The sequence below is a fragment of the Malus sylvestris genome, chromosome 6 (genome assembly GCF_916048215.2).
Source record: "Malus sylvestris chromosome 6, drMalSylv7.2, whole genome shotgun sequence".
In the NCBI taxonomy this organism is placed as follows: Eukaryota; Viridiplantae; Streptophyta; class Magnoliopsida; order Rosales; family Rosaceae; genus Malus; species Malus sylvestris.
In genome coordinates, this window is record NC_062265.1 from 28,519,707 (window position 1) to 28,539,235 (window position 19,529).

The 19,529-nt window shown below is 37.5% G+C and overlaps 1 protein-coding gene and 1 pseudogene across 1 annotated transcript; one reads left to right on the forward strand and one right to left on the reverse strand.

Moving 5' to 3' along the window:
* LOC126627252 (elongator complex protein 3-like) overlaps window positions 1-19,529 on the forward strand; it is a 110,982-nt pseudogene that overhangs the window by 39,016 nt on the left and 52,437 nt on the right.
* LOC126627284 (GTP-binding protein ERG-like) lies at window positions 1,917-3,482 on the reverse strand. Its single transcript, XM_050296756.1, has 3 exons — window positions 3,247-3,482; window positions 2,833-2,902; window positions 1,917-2,147 (listed from the first exon to the last, which is right to left on the reverse strand). The coding sequence occupies exons 1-3, from the start codon at window positions 3,309-3,311 to the stop codon at window positions 2,001-2,003; spliced, it is 282 nt and encodes a 93-aa protein (XP_050152713.1). The 5' UTR covers window positions 3,312-3,482; the 3' UTR covers window positions 1,917-2,000.

Here is a 19,529-nt window from a genome sequence, read left to right on the forward strand (position 1 = left end):
AGAAACTTATTGTCTTTGATTAGAAAGAGATGGTTTCCAAAAAAGTTCTGTTTCCTTAAGAAACAGAAGAAACATACATAAAATTTCAGTTACAAATCCAAAAAAATAAAACAAAAACAAAAATGTGACTCTATGGCTTTCTTACTACACAAAAATATCCCTTAGTTAAAGCATGCCACACATCATCACATTGCTATTATATGAAGTATATTCCTCAGTGGCAAGTAATATACTCTCCTTAGCATGACCTCTCAATCCCCTCTCTTTATCTCCCTAGAATCGTACAACAACCCATAAATACAGTGCCCCTTTAAAATCCAAGCATACATTAAGCCAAGTAGTCAAGTTTGGAGAAGTCGTTAAATAATCACTATCTGAGGATTGAGAATAACCTACATTCACATTGCACAAAGTTCTATGGAAAAAGGGGACAAATTAACATAATTAAAATAAGTATTAAGATGCAAATATTCTTAATATAAATTAAGCAGAAAAATGAATACACTTTACCAATTGTCAGACATTGCTAATTGCCAATATAGCAAGATAATGAATTCCATGAACAAAAAAAATGATTTGCAACTTCAACTTACCATGCCAAAGAAGCTCCATAATAGTAGCTTCCTCCTTACTTCATGCATCCGTTGATCATGGAAATTATAAAAATCCATCCAATCAAGAGACAATGTAAAAGTTGTGAGAAGGTGAATATGCAATGAAGAATCTTAAGATATACCTGACAAATTTGAGATTCCATTATTATTTCACACAAAACAATCTCATCTGTTACAGATTGGACCAACCAAAAAAAATATTCTATTAACATGATTTTCAACTCAACTATAAAAAGGAGCTTTATAACAACACAATCAATATCATTTCAACCCAACCAAAAAGAAACTAATTGTATGTCATCAGTTTGTAAAGAGAAAATGTATCATATTTCATGACTAATGAAAAGCTTACAAATGTCATGTAAGAACCTACTTAAGTTCAAATCCAAGAATGCAAATGAAGACAATTCACTCCATTGTGTTCAGCAAGGGAAAAAAAAGTTACGAAAATAGTATGACAGTGATTCGTACCTTTAACTTGATCTGATGGCAGGGCCTTGAATGTTGACTAAACAAAACTTTGCAAGTAATGAGGTTGTGTAAAAACTTTCACCTGAAAATTTAAACCCACCATTATATGAAGGTAAATAAGGAAAATCCAATCCAATAATCACAGCAATCTGAGAAGTGTATTTTAGTTTAGAGAGCATGCATGTATTTTCTAACAGCGAAAACATGAGCAAATATGATTGGGCAGAAACATATAATGGGCAGAAACATGAGTGTAAAAATTCTAAACCTCAAGAATATGATTGTATTATAGCAAATATGATTGGGTCGTACTCGAGGATCAAATGGGGACTTGAGATTTTGGTAACTGTGTAGAAGAAAAAGAACACCAATGGAACATTCCTACAAACTAACCCTCAAACCCATCCGAATCAGATCAACTAATCAACCAAATTAGCCCAATCAATAACCCTATATTTACTCAACCAAATTTGCCCAATCAATAATCCTCAAGGATAAGATTATTTTAACTATACACAAATTCACATGCTAGTCATTTGATACATTTAACTAATTCTGCAAGTTGTATTTCTGTAAATGGGAATGAAAATGTAACTTTTGGTCTTATACTTTCAAAACCAATACACATCTCAAATGTGGGAGTCTCAAAAGTTGTTTCATTTGTTTCATTCCAAAGAAATTTTTTGTTCAGACAGATATTCTAACAAAATACTCTATGATTGACACTCACTTTAACACCTTAGAAGAACTCACATTTCTCTATCTGAAAAGGAGTTCAGGGATATGAAAAAAATACTTAATACCAAAAGCATAAACCACACTCAATACAATCAATAACTAAACTAACAATTTATCAAAAACACCATCAAATTAAACACCTTTAAACCATAAAAACCAAAGGAACAAACCATCTAATTAATGAGTGGTGAGTGCAGACTTTCTGGCATTCAGGGCACCAATTATCCCAACAGAGAACGCGTTTTGGTCCTCCTCCTTTACCATTTCCTCCTCATACCCTGAATCCTCATCCCCTGCACGTTCCAATGCCGTCTCGAGAAGCGCCTTAGCAAACACCGGGGAAGGAAAAACTAATTAATTTTTTTAAGACAAATATTAGTGCACTACAGAAATACATCATCTATAATAAGGAAACACGTGAATGCCTAAAAACACTATTAAGTCTAATATATCCTTGCATTTCTATTTGAATTCAGAGTACGTGGAAATCACATCAACAAATGAAAGCCCTAAATTTTTATCATCATGAATTGGAAAAATCTGCAAAACCTAAAAAATTTCACCGCATCAAAATAATTACAAATTAAACCCCCCATTCTCTTATATAGCTGATAATCAAAACCAAATTAGTAAATTACTCAGCTAAAAGCCTTTTTTCACCGAAAACACGGAAGGCAAGCCTGAGTCCTAATAATCCAAAATCACGTCAAATGGAGGAAAATGATATATCAGAATCGAATACTCATATATTAATAGAAATTTTTTCCTTAATTTATCTAATTATAGAAATAAAAAAAATTAGATCAAGAAAACCAAGAGCCAGATACAATTTTGATGCAAAGAAAGCAAAGTTAGAATACCAAGAGCCAGATTATGCTATTAAATCAGAGAAAACTGAGATGCAATGGAATATATACAAATCTAATCCAAGAAAGCAAACCAAAACCCTTACTGTCTGAGAGAAATTGGGATAGAACATCATAGAGATAAAGCAAGAGGAAAGATATACCTGGCTCTGGTTGGAATTGCTGCCGATGAATGTTTGGAGAGAAGCTTTACCTTTCACTCGCTTTTGATTCCTGTAGCCACAACAGACACATCACTTGTGACAGTTTCCAAAGGGAATTCCGAATTCAGAATTCTACAACCTAAACCATAATTAACTCACAATTTAGTTCCATCAATATGATAGACATACCAAACTGTCAACAAACTAACAAAAGTAAACATAAACGTCCCTAGAAATAGCCCAATGGTAGGATTATGTAGTCCGACTGTGCTGAACTAAATAAGAAAAAATTCAAGCGATCAAAGCTAATCTAGAGCTTTCTCCGCTCCCAAACATAGCAAGAATCAGAACGTGCGTCGTCAATTTCAAGAAATTCACAGAAAGAGAGAAAGAAAGGGATAGAGTAGTACAAACCTCAGATCGATTGGCCTCGATCCTTTGGATTCCCTCATTATCTTAGCAGAAATCGACAAAAGCATATATACAATGACATTTTATCAGCTACTGGTTGGACCACGTTTATTACCTGCCATAAACGGAGAAACAATTTGGTATAAGAATCTCATTCCACAAAACTTCTTCAGTGTTGGCCTAAACAACTGCAAGCAAAAAAATCCCCAAGATACATACTTTCATCCAAATCATCCACTGCCATTAACAAAACCACACCATATCTTCCTCTAGCTAAGATTAAAAGAGTGAACTTATCACCCAAATAAAATAGGTATATTAACGAATATGAGTTAAAAAGTGGAGGAAAGCAACAAAACCAATCAAACAACGAATTGTCAATAGAATAAAACAACAAATATAGATATCTGAATCAAAGTTTTTTTTTTTTTTTGTCAAATGAAGACTTAAATTTCACTCAACATTGTTTCTAATCGTAGCTTCCTCTCTACCTGTAAAGCATGGTTGTCTTAGCCCGACATACATTTTGATCATGCAGAATCGAGATGGAGACGTTATCTGCTAACAACAGAAATGGAAGTTCAAAATATTATTGAATCATCAAATGTAGAAATTACCAATCAAATACAGATAAACCACCACCAGCAACCAAAACAGTTTTTTTTTAATGAAATTATACTCCTCTCATCCAAGCAGCAACCAGTTTTTTTGAACTGCGCTTCTGTAAAACACATGAGCACGGATATATTATAGAGAGCAACAATCACTAAATTTCTAACATCACCAGCATTTACAACATTAAGCATGTAGGGAAACTATTTCATTTCATTTTAATTTTAGGTGACACAACTGATAAGAAAGGGTTGAGCAAGTAGCATGGCATCAAGAATAAAGGAAGATATTTAGGATGGAACAATTAAAAGTTTCTGTAAACCATTAAATTTATGCTTAGTGAGTATACCAGAATATCTGCGTGCAATGAAAGTACGGCAAACAGGGGTCTGTGGTTAGCTGGAGAACTCTGGAGACACGAAAATTTCAGGGGTCTGATTTAAGCGTCGAACGAACTCTTTCTCTCTCTGCAACCAATTTTAGTTTTAAAAAAAATCCAAATTATGAGCACCGACTAAAAAGGTCAACAAAAAGGAAAATTCATACTTCTAGACATAGTGGGAAAAAACATGAACTCAGAATGAAACATAATTTTTTTTCCCTAATAAGCATAAGAAACAGAACATTTTCATTTAACATTTTCATTTTTTTCCCCTAATTTTTAGAAGTAATGTAGATAGATTTGTTTAGTTGCATCAGGCTCCTCAGTTTCCAATTGACATGTCAATTTATGGTCCACTGCCCTTTCTTTTTCAGACAATAAATCTCAAACATTTATATAACCAAATGCATCCAATAATAGAAAACTCTGTAAATTTCCTAGGAAAGTGCACATTCACATAGCGAAGGGTTGCGTGAGAAAATGTATCTAAAAAAAGTATATTGGGGTACCTTATCTGCATTATATTTCACAGGTGTAGCAGGATAGGCTTCAAGCAGTAATCTTTCTTCTGCTATTTCCTTCACGGTTTGTAACTCATTGGTGAGTTTCGTTGCAAGGCATTCAAAAGAATATAAATATATTAGAGTTCATTTTTATGACACAACAACAAAGTTATAAATAAATTATCAAGGAATACCATATATAAATGACAAAACCAATTATTATAGTTATTGCAATGATTTCAGCTTTGTTTATTTTTCTTTTATAATGGTCTTGTATATGTGTTAATTTCTTATAAACTATTATTTGGTTGAGTCTATAATTTTCAGTCGAACATTCCAACCATAAAAACCAAACCTTCGATCATTCAAACTACGTATTAAATCTTCATGGCCAACAACTTCGCTTCCAAAATCCAATTCACCACGTGAGGGAAGGATTTATGAGTAGAACGACGGGTACCGTCATTGATCATTGCAAACAAAAAGCCAAGAAGAATAATACGACTGGGACTAAATTTGTGCAAGCATAGTTTCTTTTGACAAATATATGTTCCCAATTTAATAGGCCATTACTACTTAGCACAACAAATTAGTTTTCGTATCGAAACCAACATAAATCTAAGCAACATACACATTTTAATAGTAAATAAATCAAAAAGCAGATTAATAACCACATCACAAATTCCCCCAGATTAAATAGTGATGTTACCTCACCAGCATGAGCAAAAGGGTGGTGTGCAGTTGTGCTGTGGCCTTGTACCAAGAAGGATGACGACACTTAGGAAGATATTTGGTTGCCGTTTAACCAGAAATTACCCGTCAGATTTCTGAAACTCACCGGAAAAATGCAAATGTGAGGATTACCTTTGATTAACCTTAAAATGAACTCAAATCCAACATGCAATACCTGAATTTATCTCTTGGGAGTGAGAGTAGTTGTTTCCAGGTAATGGCAAGGGCCAATTCGCCTGAATTTATCTCTTGGGAGTGAGAGTAGTCGTTTAATAAGAAAGAATTCAGACCACAATACTATAGTTGATTATTAAATCAACAGTGTAATGTCTTGTTGAGATTCTGTTTCAGCATGCACTAAGAATAATCTCAATGGCATATTCCTCTTCCACAGGTCCTGAAGATTTCGGAATGCGGATCTTGGGTTCATTTGGTTTGCAAAATATGAATTCATAAGCTCAAAATCTCAAAACTTTCCCAAAATTCTTCAAATGATGATTTTTTTATTTTTTATTTTTTGAAAAGTAGAGAACTAACTGACCATCTTCTTCCTTGATGAAACACTTGAGAAAGAAAGCGAAGCATCTTTGAATCTCAGCTGCTACATAGCTTATATAAAAAGCCAAAATATAAAAAATTAATCAAAAGGTTGAGAGAACTCACATCCCAATCATGCTCGTTGCTGATATTGACACCCACTGACAGCAGCCTTCGATTTTTGGAATTCCCACGTTCAACTCCATGACCTCTGTCTCTGCCATCCTTCTTTCCCTCACAACCATACCCATTTTGGACCCACCCCTCAATCCCGACACCAACCCTTGATTTGAGGAGGAAAAATCAATCCAACACTCTTTTTGGCAAGCTTCACTACTCCCTCTTCCTTCCCCTCCCTGCCAATCCACGCCATATCCCTCATTGTAGCCCTGCAACCCACGTTTTTGGCAGACCTCCCTCTCCCTTCCTCTCCATGACATTCCACACCCTCCTCCCCCATTCCATAAACCCAGCCCAAGCTTTACCTCAACTCCGGCCCCCTCACTTTCTCGAAACCAACTTTCAAACCCTAGAATGTAGCTCACTCACTCTCTCGCAACCCACTTTGAGTGACACGGATGCAACAACCCTCGCCCTCTCTCCCGCATTCGCCTAACCCCAAAATCGCTCTCTCCCTCTCCCTCTCTCTCTCTCTCTCTCTCTCTCTCTCTCTCTTTCTCTTCCCAAATCGAGCATCACCACTCAATCCCCTCTCTTTCTCACCCTCAAATCGTACACCCCATATGACTCTGTCTGCCTGCAAGCCGCATGCCTTCTTCTCACCAAATCCCTATCTATCTCTCCCTCTCTCTCTCTCCTCTCTCTGCTCGCTCACTCTCTCTCTCGACAGCATGGTCTCACCGAGTCCCACTGTAGCTCAGAAAGAAAGGAAATGAAACTCTCTAACTCACCCAACCCGTTCGAAACCCTACAGACCAAACTGACCATCGCACCCCTGCCTTTCCACGATCATCAACACGCGGCATGAAGATCAGCGGCAGAGAGAGTCAGTGGCAACCTCGTAAATAAAGGGAAATTCGGCTCCAAAAACTATTAATTTGTACAGTGCAATTGAAAAGCTTTCTTTAGACTAAAGTAATAATTTGAGGATTATCAACTAGAAGAACAAAATATAAATATAACAGAGGATAACAAATGCGAAGAGGGCCAGCTGAAAATGAAATTGCTTCTTGCACTAATTGGACAAGTGTTCCTAATTCCTAACATATTAAGGCAAGGAAATACAGTCCACATACTACATTCAGAAGATTGTAGTGTCTGTTGTCAAAATGTTGATCAAGAAACATTTCAGCACGGAAGCTTTTCTTACAGTATCCGCACTGCCATTCGTTTATATCCAAATGAATCTTGTGCTCTTCCTGATCTCTAAATAGATCATTGTCGGGATGAAGTCGACAGTTACTTGGAATCTCATAGTGCTCGTGTTTGTTGGAAGTTTTGAGACTCTTGTCCCACATTGGGGAAAACAAGATTCTCAAGGGCCTTTAATAGATTTAGTGCTTTAGTCTAGTAATTAGAATATGGGTCATTTGGAAATGGATTGAAGGCTTGGGCCTTATGGTTGTGTGGATTAGGCTTGTATAATATAGCCTAAATACAATTAATATTAATTAATCAAGACAAGAGCCTTGGGATTCATTAATTTTAATTTTCGGATTAAGTTTTTAATTAATTTATTATTAATTAAAAACGTTTTGATTAAAAGACACAACTCTTAGAAAGAGTTGTGAACCTTCAAATACACTGAACTGGTATTTGAAAGGGTGTGAAACAGCCTATATATCTGCAATCCATAGTATCCAAATAGATAATCTTTTTCTTGCTCTTTTCTTCTATACGAATTTTCTAGAGATTAAACACACAAAAAGCAAATTCGCTAGAGTTCTAGAATCCAATGCGGATTGTAGAATTTGATACGCCCCGACCCTGATATTCCCCGAATACCAGGATAGACATGTGCTGGCCGACACCCGAGGGTGACGAAAGCCATTAAATGATACAAAAGCTAAGAATAAGAAGTAAATAAAGGTTAGAAATTTTAAATACTATGAATTAATAATTTAAGGAACGTGCTCAGAGCATACAACTAAACCTAGTCACTAAAAAGAATTAAGATAAAATTTAATGAATGAAGAAGTGAGTCCTACATCGAGAGGATCCGAAGATGCTGCTGCGAAAGTGTCTTGACGCCGGGATTGTATGCCTCGATTCTAAGTCCTGAATGGGGACGCAAAACAAATGTGAGTGGACCAAGTTCATATATATATATATATATATATATATAATAAAACAATGATCAAGATACTAACCCCCACAGTTTATATAATGAAAACTACTAGCATAATAAATTATGGATTTAATAAAAATCCTAGCATGCCAAAAATATATCTCAAAAGCCATATAGCGGAATATCATCGCAGAAATCAAAATAGTAAACGTCTCATAAATCGTCTCGTAAGCGCGGTGTGCTGCTAGTAAGATCATTGAATAAATATAACTCCCGGCCCAATGCCTGTTCCATGGTCTCTGTGCCCGTAGCCAAAGATTACCAACTCCCGGCCCAATGCCTCTTCATGTCCCTCAGCCCGTAGCTAGGGATTATTTCTCCCGGCCTAAATGCCAACACCAAATCCTCGCCCTAGGCGGTATAGTGTCCACTAGGTACGCACAAAATGTTACGCCTCTCATAAATAACCACTTCATAGTATAAATACCGACCATCGTTTATACTATAAAGAGGGGTTCAAAAACATGTTCTAGCATCATATCGTAATCTATTAGATAGTCTACCAGTTCATGATTTTTATAGAAAATACGATATATTAAAATATAGCTCAATATAGGCCACAATTAATTCCTCATCAAAACACGAGACGATAATCAATATATTCCATAAACATGCTTATCATAAATCAAATCATAAACTCATAAGGCATGTTATTCATTTATGCAATTAAACCATAAAATCATATAATTTTAGAAGGGGTCCACTCACAGTACTTAGTTGTCAAAAGCTGCGCCACTAGCGAAGACGGAAACATCACAATAATTGCCCCTAAGCACATAAAGGGTTTAGGGTGAAGAAATGTGGTTTGGGCCTAAGCCCAAACACACACACGCACCACACAAGCACACACACAACAAACACACACATGCACGGCATGCACATGCATGCAAGCATGCATATACACACACGTACACATGCACTTAAACACACACACACACGCCTAATACACACACACACAAACCACAAAGGCCTTAAGGCCTCACACAAAGGACCGGGCTTTAAGCCATTTCACTTAAAACCGGCCTAAGGCCCCTTGGGCTGCTGAAAATAAATAATTAAATAGAATAAAAACGGGCTAGGATGGGCTAGGCAGGGAAGGCCCAAAGGCCTTGGATTTTCTGGGCTACAGGATTCAAAAGGCCGGAAATTCGGCCGGAAAACCACCCAACTTTAAACGACCATAACTTTATCACTACTCAACGAAATCAAGCAAGACAAAAATGAAAGTTGTAGCCCTCAAAGAGATGAAGAGAATGGTACCTCACGTGACGTCTAACTAGCCGTGTTTTGGCCGGAAAATGCCTCAAAAGCCACTGAGGTCGCCGGAAACTGGGTAAGATTCAAATGCGTATAACTTATTCAATACTCAACAAAATTGAGTGAAACAAAAAGGAAAGTTGTACTACTCAACGGGACAAAGAGATTGATACCTTACACGCTGGCCAACGCACCGTGGTTTGGCCGGAAATGGCCTCGAAAGGCGTCGGTCTGCGTTGGAGCTCATGTATGAGGCTTCCTGGTTCGACTTCCAAGATGCCAAGACTAAGGTTGAGTTCGTAGCGACGAGATAAAGACGGGGTGATGTTTGTTGGTAAGAAAACTCTCGGATGGGTTGAGATAGAGAGGGCCGAGAGAGTGAGTTGCGGGAGAGGTGAGGGAGAAGAGAGAACTGAGAGAAGAGAGAGGGAGACCGGAAAACACAAAAATAAAACAAGGTGGGCCCCATGGGCTTACCAAGGCTTTAAAACAATTTTTAAATAAAATGGGGTTGGGGTGTTTTAGAATTGGGTAGTTGAATCTGGTAGAACAGACGTTGAAGAACCACAAGCACAGAAGTGTGACGTAAATATTGTTCGAAGGACATAGCTATTATTTGGTAAAATATATTTTCATTTCACACTCTGATAATGTTACAGCTTAGGTATATATATACATCAAACTAACATGTTATCTTAACCACTAAGCTAACAACTAAGAACATTCATTTACGATTCATTTACAATATTGCCCTTTATATCCCCCCTCAAACTAAACTTGGGTATCCGAAGTTGAAGTTTGTCACGAAGGAAGAAAAATCGAAGCTTGGACAGAGACTTGGTGCAGATATCAGCTACTTGGTCTTGAGTGCAGACAAAATGGACAGCAATCTGTTTAGCAAGGACTTTTTCCCTAATGTAATGATAGTTTATTTCTACATGCTTTATCCGAGCATGAAAAATAGGATTTTTTGCTAGAGATATAGCTGAAAGGTTGTCACACCAGAGGTGAGGTGTTGTAGGTAAGCAATAGCCAATATCCACCAATAATTGACAGAGCCAGGTTATTTCAGATGCAGTGTTAGCAAGAGACCTGTACTCTGCTTCGGTGGAAGATCGAGCAACAGTCGGTTGCTTCTTAGCACTCCAGCTAATCAAAGAATTGCCCAAATATACACAATAACCTCCAGTTGATCGGCGGTCAAGAGCACAGCCAGCCCATTCAGCGTCCGAGAAAGCAGTGAGAGTAGGAGGAGTGGAACACTTGGAGAACCAGAGACCAATATCAAGAGATCCCTTTAGGTATCGGAGGATACGCTTAACAGCCTGAAAATGTGAAATTTTGGGAGTGTGCATATATTGGCAGACAAGATTAACAGCAAAACTGAGATCAGGACGAGTTCAGGTGAGATATTGCAGAGCACCAACGAGGGAACGATACTCAGAAGCATTAGCACATAAGGGAGAATCATGATCAAGTTTGGAGGTGCTGAGAGGAGTACTGCAAGGTTTAGCTTCAGTCATGTTGGCTTTGGATAACAAATCCAATATGTATTTGGTCTGAGAGAGAAAGATACCAGAAGAAGATCTTTTGACTTCAAGACCAAGAAAATAGTGTAGCGGACCTAAATCCTTGATGGGAAACAGGGAACTAAGTTGCTGAATAACTTGTTTACAGGCAGTAGAATTTGGACCAGTAACCAAAATATCATCAACATAGACAAGAATGAAAATCATATCTGAACCCTTTTTGATAAACAATGAATGGTCACTGGGAGATCCAACAAAGCCAAGAGAAGTAAGAGCACCATGAAGCTTGTCATACCAAGCCCGCGGAACTTGCTTTAAATCATACAACGAACGATGCAAGTGACAAACATGAGATGGTTGAGTTGAATCCTCAAATCCAGGAGGTTGCTGCATGAAAACAGATTCATTGAGTGTCCCATGTAGGAAAGCATTACTGACATCGAGTTGATTCAAGAACCAATCAAACTGAATGGCAAGAGTGAGGATGAGTCGAATATTGACTGGCTTGGCTACCGAACTGAAGTTTCAGTATAATCTAGACCTTCCTGTTGATTGAAGCCCTTGGCAACGAGCCGAGCTTTGTACCGGTTTATAGTGCCATCGGGCTTTCTTTTGATGTGGAAGACCCATTTACAGCCAACAATATTCTGTGATAGAGACTGGGGAACAAGAGACCAAGTTCCAGTTTTGATGAGAGCAATGACTTCCTCTTGCATAGCTTGGCACCAATGAGGATATTTTGAAGCTTGGAGATAAGTTTTAGGTATGTAATCCACTGAGAGATGAGAGGGTAGAAGGTGTTTAGTGGTAGTGAGTGCTTTTGGTTTGAAAATGCCAGATTTGGATCGGGTTTGCATCTGATGGGTGTTAGGGGGTTGAATAGGAATGGAATGAATGGAATCTTGAACTGGCACTACAGGACTAGAGTGGATAGGTGGGGAATTGTTATGGGAGAAGATGGATGGTGAAGTGGAGGGGGATCGAGGCAAAGTGGTTGTAGGACTAGAGGATGAAGAAATAGGAAAAGTAAAAGTAAGGGTGGATGGTATAGGTGATGTAGGCCCAGGGGGCAGGGAGGAAGCTGAAGGTGTGATGGGGGAGAAATGATGGAATGGAAAACTGGATTCATTAAAGAGGACATGGCGGGAAATATACACTCTGTGGGTAGCAGGGTCAAGACATTTGTAGCCCTTGTGATTTAAACTGTATCCAAGAAAGACACAGGCTCTGCCTTTAGGATCCAGTTTTGAGGAAGAATAAGGCTTGAGCCATGGGAAGCAAGCACAACCAAAGACCTTGAGAAGTTCATAGTTTGGAGCTCGATGATATAGAGATTCCCAAGGAGACTGTCTGGATGCAGTGGGCAATCGGTTGATAAGATAGATGGCAGTGGTGAAAGCCTCCACCCAATAGATGTGGGGTACTTTGGAAGTTGTCAAAAGAGTGCGAGCAGTTTCAACCAAGTGACGATGTTTGCGCTCTGCACACCCATTTTGTTCAAGTGTGTGGGGGCAAGTGAGTTGATGATGAATGCCATGTGCAGCCAAGAATTGAGAGAAATGATTGCTCAAGTACTCTCTGCCAGAATCAGATCTCAAAGTGATAATATTTGTACACAAAGAATTTTCAACCAGAGATTTGTATTCCATAAAAGTTGACAGTACATCAGATTTGCATTTCAAAGGATAAAACCAGCAGTATCTAGTAAAGTCATCCACAAAAATGATATAATACCGAAAACCTTGAGAAGAAGCTAGAGGTGATGGTCCCCAAACATCCGTGTGGACAAGTTCTAGAGGTTTGCTAGTTGTACAAGATGTAGATACAAAATGAAGCTTTGAGCTTTTAGCCAATGCACAATCTGAGCAGAATGACTTAGTTGTATGAGCCAAAACAGGAATACAAGATTGAGAAGCAAGTTTATGAAGAATCTTGACTTATGGGTGACCCAATCTTTGATGCCAGACATCCTTAGAAGCTTTTGCAGTAGCTGTGAGAGCCTTATGATTGCCAGTTGCAGATGAGGAAAAATGAAAAGGATAGAACCCTTGCTGAACAGGACCTTTAAAATGCATCCTCCCCGAAGAAAGATCCTTCACAGTGAAGTGAGAGGGATAAAAATGCAATGAACAATGATTATCAAGCAGAAATTGATTCGCAGAGAGAATGTTATGTTTCAAAGCAGGCACATAAAGTACTTTATTGAGTTTAAAAGCACTAGTAGAAGTATGCAAAGTAGTAGAACCAGAATGAGTGATGGGCAAACCTTTGCCATCACCAATATACACTTGTTCTGGACCTGTGTATGCTTCAGGGTTCTGCAGAGTTGCATAAGAGTTGGTCATGTGTGATGTGGCGCCAGAATCGACAATCCAAGTAGGATTGGATGAAGAAGCATTAGCAACCATCGCTGCAGGAGAGGATTTTCCACTATAAGCGAGATTGAGGCGATGAAGACAATCACATGCTTCATGGTCAAATTGATGACAAATCTGACAAGGTTGTTTCTTGGTGTAGGAAGAAAAATTGTTGCGACCTCCATGATTATAACGCTGATTATTGCCACGAGGAGTAAAAGATCTCGGATTGTTAGAAGATCTGTAATTGCCATGATTGAAATGACCGCGATTATGAGAGCGATCCATCCCACGACTTTGATGACTGAATGTAGAAGGAGAATGAGCCACAAAAGCCTGAGAGTTAGGGTTTGATGCAGGAAGAGGAAGAATGCCTGCAGAGGTGTTAAGAGCCTGAAACGAGGACATCTCAGAGATACTTTTCTTGCGAGTGGCTAATTGAATCTCTTTGCTCAGAAGCAAGCCATGTAGTTCATCAATTGTTGTAGATCCGAGACGAAATTGAACAACATCAACAAATGAGTCATACTCTGAGGGAAGACTGTGGAGAGTGACAGAGATCAGATCGGAATCGTCAACCGGAAAGCCGGCACTGGCAAGAGCATCAGCAATTGCCTCAATTTGCTGAAAAAACTGAGCAGCAGTGGAATTTCCTTTAGTAAGAGTACGAAGTCGAGAGCGAAGCTCATGAATGTGAGACTGAGATGCCGTGGTAAGTCGAGATTCCAATTTCGCCCAAAGATCGCGAGCTGAATTCACACCAACAGTATATGGAATTAGGGATTCCAAAAGCGTGGAGTTGAGCCAGTTGAGAATATTTTGATCATTCTCATACCAAGAAACATAAGCAGGATTAAGAGTGCGATTTCCTGAGGAATCAAGAAGAAATTGAACCGGCGCTGCCGTAGAGCCGTCTATGTGACCAGTCAGGTTGTAGCGACGAAAAATCGGAGCAAAAAAAGCACTCCAGGTCAAGTAATTTGTGGTAGTGAGCTTGATTGGCACCATGGATCCAATATTTTGGATTGTGATTGAGGTAGAATGTGAAGAATTAGGGTTGGGAGATTCAGTCGGAAGGGGATGAACGGGAGAGGCCGATTCTGACGAAGGAGACGCCATTGTCAAAAGGATGAGGAGGAAAGAGAGCACGATCAAAGATCTTCAAACACGAGCGAAGAATCGATCAAGAACACAGAAAGAAGAAGCAGAAAAGATAGGATCGAAGAACGAGAGTCGTTGGACAGAGAAGGCGGTTGATACCATATTTGGTAAAATATATTTTCATTTCACACTATGATAATGTTACAGCTTAGGTATATATATACAACAAACTAACATGTTATCTTAACCACTAAGCTAACAACTAAGAAGATTCATTTACAATATTGCCCTTTATAGCTATTACGCTAGCCTCTACCTTCTGTAATCAAGTTAGTCATATTTATTTCTGTATTATTGTGTAATTATCATTTTACATAGCAAGTATATTTTGGTTAATAAAATATTAGAATTTCTATTATTATTGTTTATTTCTGAATTGTTCTCCTACAGTGTTCCACAAATGGCATCAAATACTACAAAACACAAATTAGAAGTAGCATTAAGTAGACTATTATGCATGACACGATTTTGTAATAGCACTCAACGTTTTGCCCATACCTTCTCAATAATTTGCCAAGCTGCCCTGCTTCTTTCTCTGGAACAATGCACTTCATGAGCATTCTTTGAGTTTCATTGGCAAGATTTTAACTTCTGAGAAAAACTTCACAACTTGAAAAGAAAAACTCATTCATTTTGTATATCCTTGCACATTTGATATTTTGTAGTAGACTAGTAGTGTATTGGTGCTTTTTTATTAGGCTCTTATTTTGTAGTGTCGATGTAGTACTTAACGACAAATGGTTTTTTTATGTTTTGAAGTAATATTTATGTGGCAATGTGGTATTTGCAAATTTAAGAGTAAAAAAAAAATCTTAATAGGTCATAATGGGTGGGATAATTTTACTTGTTGGGTAAAGTGACCTAACCTGTTAAAGATCCGTTAAGATAAACACGACACGATCAGTTAAGATAACAGGTATTACACGAAACACGATAAACACGATTCGTTTGCCAGACCTACGTTTACCTGCCGTATAAGAACTTGAACGTCAATTAAACCCTATAAATATGTTGATGGTGCAGCATGAGTACACAACATATTTGGATGTAAAAACTCTACAAGTTTGGAATTTGGAGATCAAATTTTCTGCACTCAAAGTGGGTGTGACTTCTCTGCGATCTCAATTATTGACTAACACGTATTTATAAACTTAACTTTTCTAAACTTTATTGTCAAAAACTTATTATGTGTCGGTCAATAATTAGGACCACAAAGAGCCTACACCTATTTTTGGTGCAGAAGATTTGATCTTTGGAATATGAGACCTATGAGACTCAAATGCAGTAGTGCTTCGATTCGAGAATACTGTTAAAAGGTGAGGTTTGGGTGACGGAAAAATTGAACACAGGATTTCGTGGGCATTGGGTGAATGCTGTTAGAAGTTCATTTCATATATCCAAGAATATGTTACTCTACATTCTCACTACTATCCTTTTATAATCTCCAAGAGTATTTATTTGGCGATTCTCTTTTCAATTTCATAAGGTTCCTATCATGTCCCTGAATTTTTGGTTCCTACGTTCTCACATAAAGATATGGAAATGGAGGGTAGAGTCTAAACTTCACCCTATATCAAAGAAACTCTAATATTTCAGTTAAAATTAACAGATTTCGTTGATATTTTCGAAATATAGGTTAAATATCGAAGAAACTCTTATATTTCGTTTCAACCAGTGTTTGACAGTTCCTAAAGTTTTATTTTAAATTTTCATAATTTCCATCAAAATGAACCGATATTAATATCAATATCGATATATCCATATATTTCCACAAATTTATCGTTATTTCTACCGATATCGATATTTTAAACACTGCTCACTAGAACATGCAGACCTAATTAAGTCCAGCCAAGGTATTAAAAATCGATATTATCGGCGATATTTCGCTGATAATATCGTTTTTTTGCCCCAGCGATATTTTTTTGACTAAAAATAAAATATCTTTAAAATATCGCTAATATCGCGATATTACCGATATTAGCAATATTATCGCGATATTCGGTGTCGTCGCCGCCGCCGGGAGGTGAGAAAGGGAGGAGGAAACCAGATCGAAGAAGAAGGATGATGGAGGTGAGAAAGGGAGGAGGAAACCAGATCGATTACGGAGAGAGTCGAGACCGAACCGAGGGAGAGACCGAGACAGAGAGACCGAGGGAGAGACGGAGACGGAGAGACCGAGGCAGAGACGGAGACGGAGAGACCGAGGCAGAGATAGAGACGAAGAGACCGAGGGAGAGACTCCATCGTCCCAACGGCAACCGAGTTTCCTCTGCGCGTCGCCGTGCTTCCCAGAGACGGAGGAGAGGGAGGGAGAGTTCAGGAAGGTGGTGGAGATGCAGCGCTGGCATCGGGGTGGACGGATTTGGGTGTGCTGGGTGTGGGTGCGATCGGGGAAATGGAGTGAGAGAACGAGAGTTCGAGAGAGTTCGAGAGAGAGAAAGCCTTTAGGTTCTGACGGGGTGCAAGTGAGAGAGGGAAAGCCTTTAGGTTCTGACATGGGAATGGACAAAAGAGAGCCGTTGGCTCTGGGCTCGAGGTGAGTGGAAGGGGATCCAATGTGTGTTCAAGAATAGCTAGGGTTTTCAAATGACAGATGCCGCTGCTACACCAGTTTAAATTGTAGCTGTTTCTAGCATTTGACACAGGTGGACTTGTGCGGGTTGGTCAGCGAATCTTCGCCATTTCTAGCTCTCAGGTCTTGCGTTCGAAGCCCCGAGGTGTAATGTAGTGGTTTATTTTTTCATATTTTTGTTAGCTCACCTTGGCAAGCTCACAGTTCTTCTCTTCGAATCTCTCTGGTGTGTCAATTTTTTTTTCCTTTTCTTTTATTTTCTGTTTTCTGTTTTATTTTATTTTCGTTTATTGTTTTTCTATTTCTCTTTCCTATTTTATTTTCTTAGTTTTTTTTGTTTTATCTTTGATCGTCCTTCTACATTTCCTAGGATTTCGTAGTTTTGTTATTTTCTTGTTTGTTTTTCTTTATTTTATTTCTCATACCTTGAGGACAATGTGTGATTTAAGTTTGGGGGTGGGAAATAAGAAATTTTAGGTTTTTAATTCTTTGTATATATATGGTTTTGTTTTGAATTCTTTATATATAAATGATTATGGTTTTGTGAAAATATGAAAATATGCTAAAATATTCGAACCCCTCCCATTGTACTAATTCATTATATAAATGATTATGGTGTGTTTAAACTTCTTTCATTATTTACTACATTTTTTCTACACTCACAATGTTTGCCAGCTCGCTATATAATCAACTTAAATCAGTTAAATCCATCATGCAATGCATTTCCTTCCAATTTTTTGTGATAAACTAATAGATAATTGACTAAATAAACATCCTGCAAAGTTTCAATAAAAATTTCCAAGTTTTTCTTACAATTTCCGTGGTTTCCATGTAATTTTTATCGATATCGATATTATCCCGATATTTCCATTGATATTTCCGTGTTTTCGGACTACCGATATTTCCGATATTACCGATATTTTCTTCCTTAAGTCTAGCTCAATAGTGCCTCGTGTCGTGCTCATGCTGGCTCATTTAATGAATAAGATGGGCCGACTCATCCCATATTTGAAACCTTCAGCCCAGTGCACCCCACAACAATAATCTAATTCTGCATGTGTCGTGCTTGCCATGCTAGATGCTGCTTTTTTTTTTAAATGAAAATACATACTTAATATATAATCACATATTAACGAAACTTTGAGTCAATTAAAATCTCATAAATTAACATTATGTCCCTTTAATCAAAACTGAACATAAATAAAAAAATATGGACAGTAATATAATCGCACAAACCAAATATTGCTATTTTTTGTAAAGCATTACCACATATGATTATAACATATCTCTAAAATTAAAAATAAAATAAAAACCTCTCTCCCCTCTCTCTCTACTCTCACCTTCTCTATCTTCCTCCCTCCTTCCATTTTAAAAACAAATGTTCACATGCACATATACTAGTACTATTAATATATTTCTCAAAATGACGATCATATCTCTATTTTTTCTATTTTAACCTTACTTTTAATACACAATAAAATGTCCACCTATGTGATTGAAGATATCTGAAAGAGCGGTCAAGAAATTTGACCAAGGAAGAAAGGAATAGATCCCTAAACATTTGAATTCCATGAGTTAAAGAATTGGTAAAGACGTTGAGCTACTTGGAGTCTAAAATTTGGGAAGGAATAAGAATACCACTTTCGTAGAAGCTTGGAAGTCGAATCACGTTCACAACACGAAAGTAAGACATAGCCTTCTTTTCTCAGTTGATATTCGTCGAAGAATATTATTGATTTGAAATGTTATTTGGATATTGATATAAAATTATTATGAACGATAAATGTGTCATGCATAGTAAAATCATTGGAAATGTATCAATGAAAATGAATAACTATAATCATTCGTTGGAGTCGTCAATTAGAAAGGTATGAGATTTATAGAAACATGGAAGTAAAAGAAGTTGAGAGACTCTCGAAGCACCAAGATTTATGTTCAGCCCAAAGTCACGAAATAAGGGAGTGAAGTCCTTTCAGTTAGAGTCCGATAAAATGACCAAATCGTGTTTAGACATTGCAGATTGAGAGTTATAAAAAATGACTAATAAAAAGAGAAATTTAGTTATCTGTTAACTGGATTAACATTATAGAATGAAGAGAAAACATTACATTCATGTACTATTATTGCTCCCGGTGAATTAAATGCATTGTGATTATTACCTTATCGAACTAGTAGCTCATCCATGACAGTAATTGAATTAGAGACTTGAAAAGTAGTTTATTTTACCGGTGTTGAAGTAGAGACTTGATAAGTAGTTGATTTTTAATAAAGTGTGAATTTAAAAATGCTAAAAAGATTCTCTCAAAGTTTTCAAAAAAAAAAAAAGTAAGTTCCTC

Bases quoted from the DNA above. Each gene is read 5' to 3' on its own strand.
- LOC126627284 (XM_050296756.1), bottom strand. From the start codon at position 3,311: ATGCTTTTGTCGATTTCTGCTAAGATAATGAGGGAATCCAAAGGATCG. The intron at 2,903-3,246 runs GTTTGTACTACT...TTGTGGCTACAG, and splicing joins TCGAGGCCAATCGATCTGAG to GAATCAAAAGCGAGTGAAAG. The intron at 2,148-2,832 runs GTATATCTTTCC...GTGTTTGCTAAG, and splicing joins GCAATTCCAACCAGAGCCAG to GCGCTTCTCGAGACGGCATT.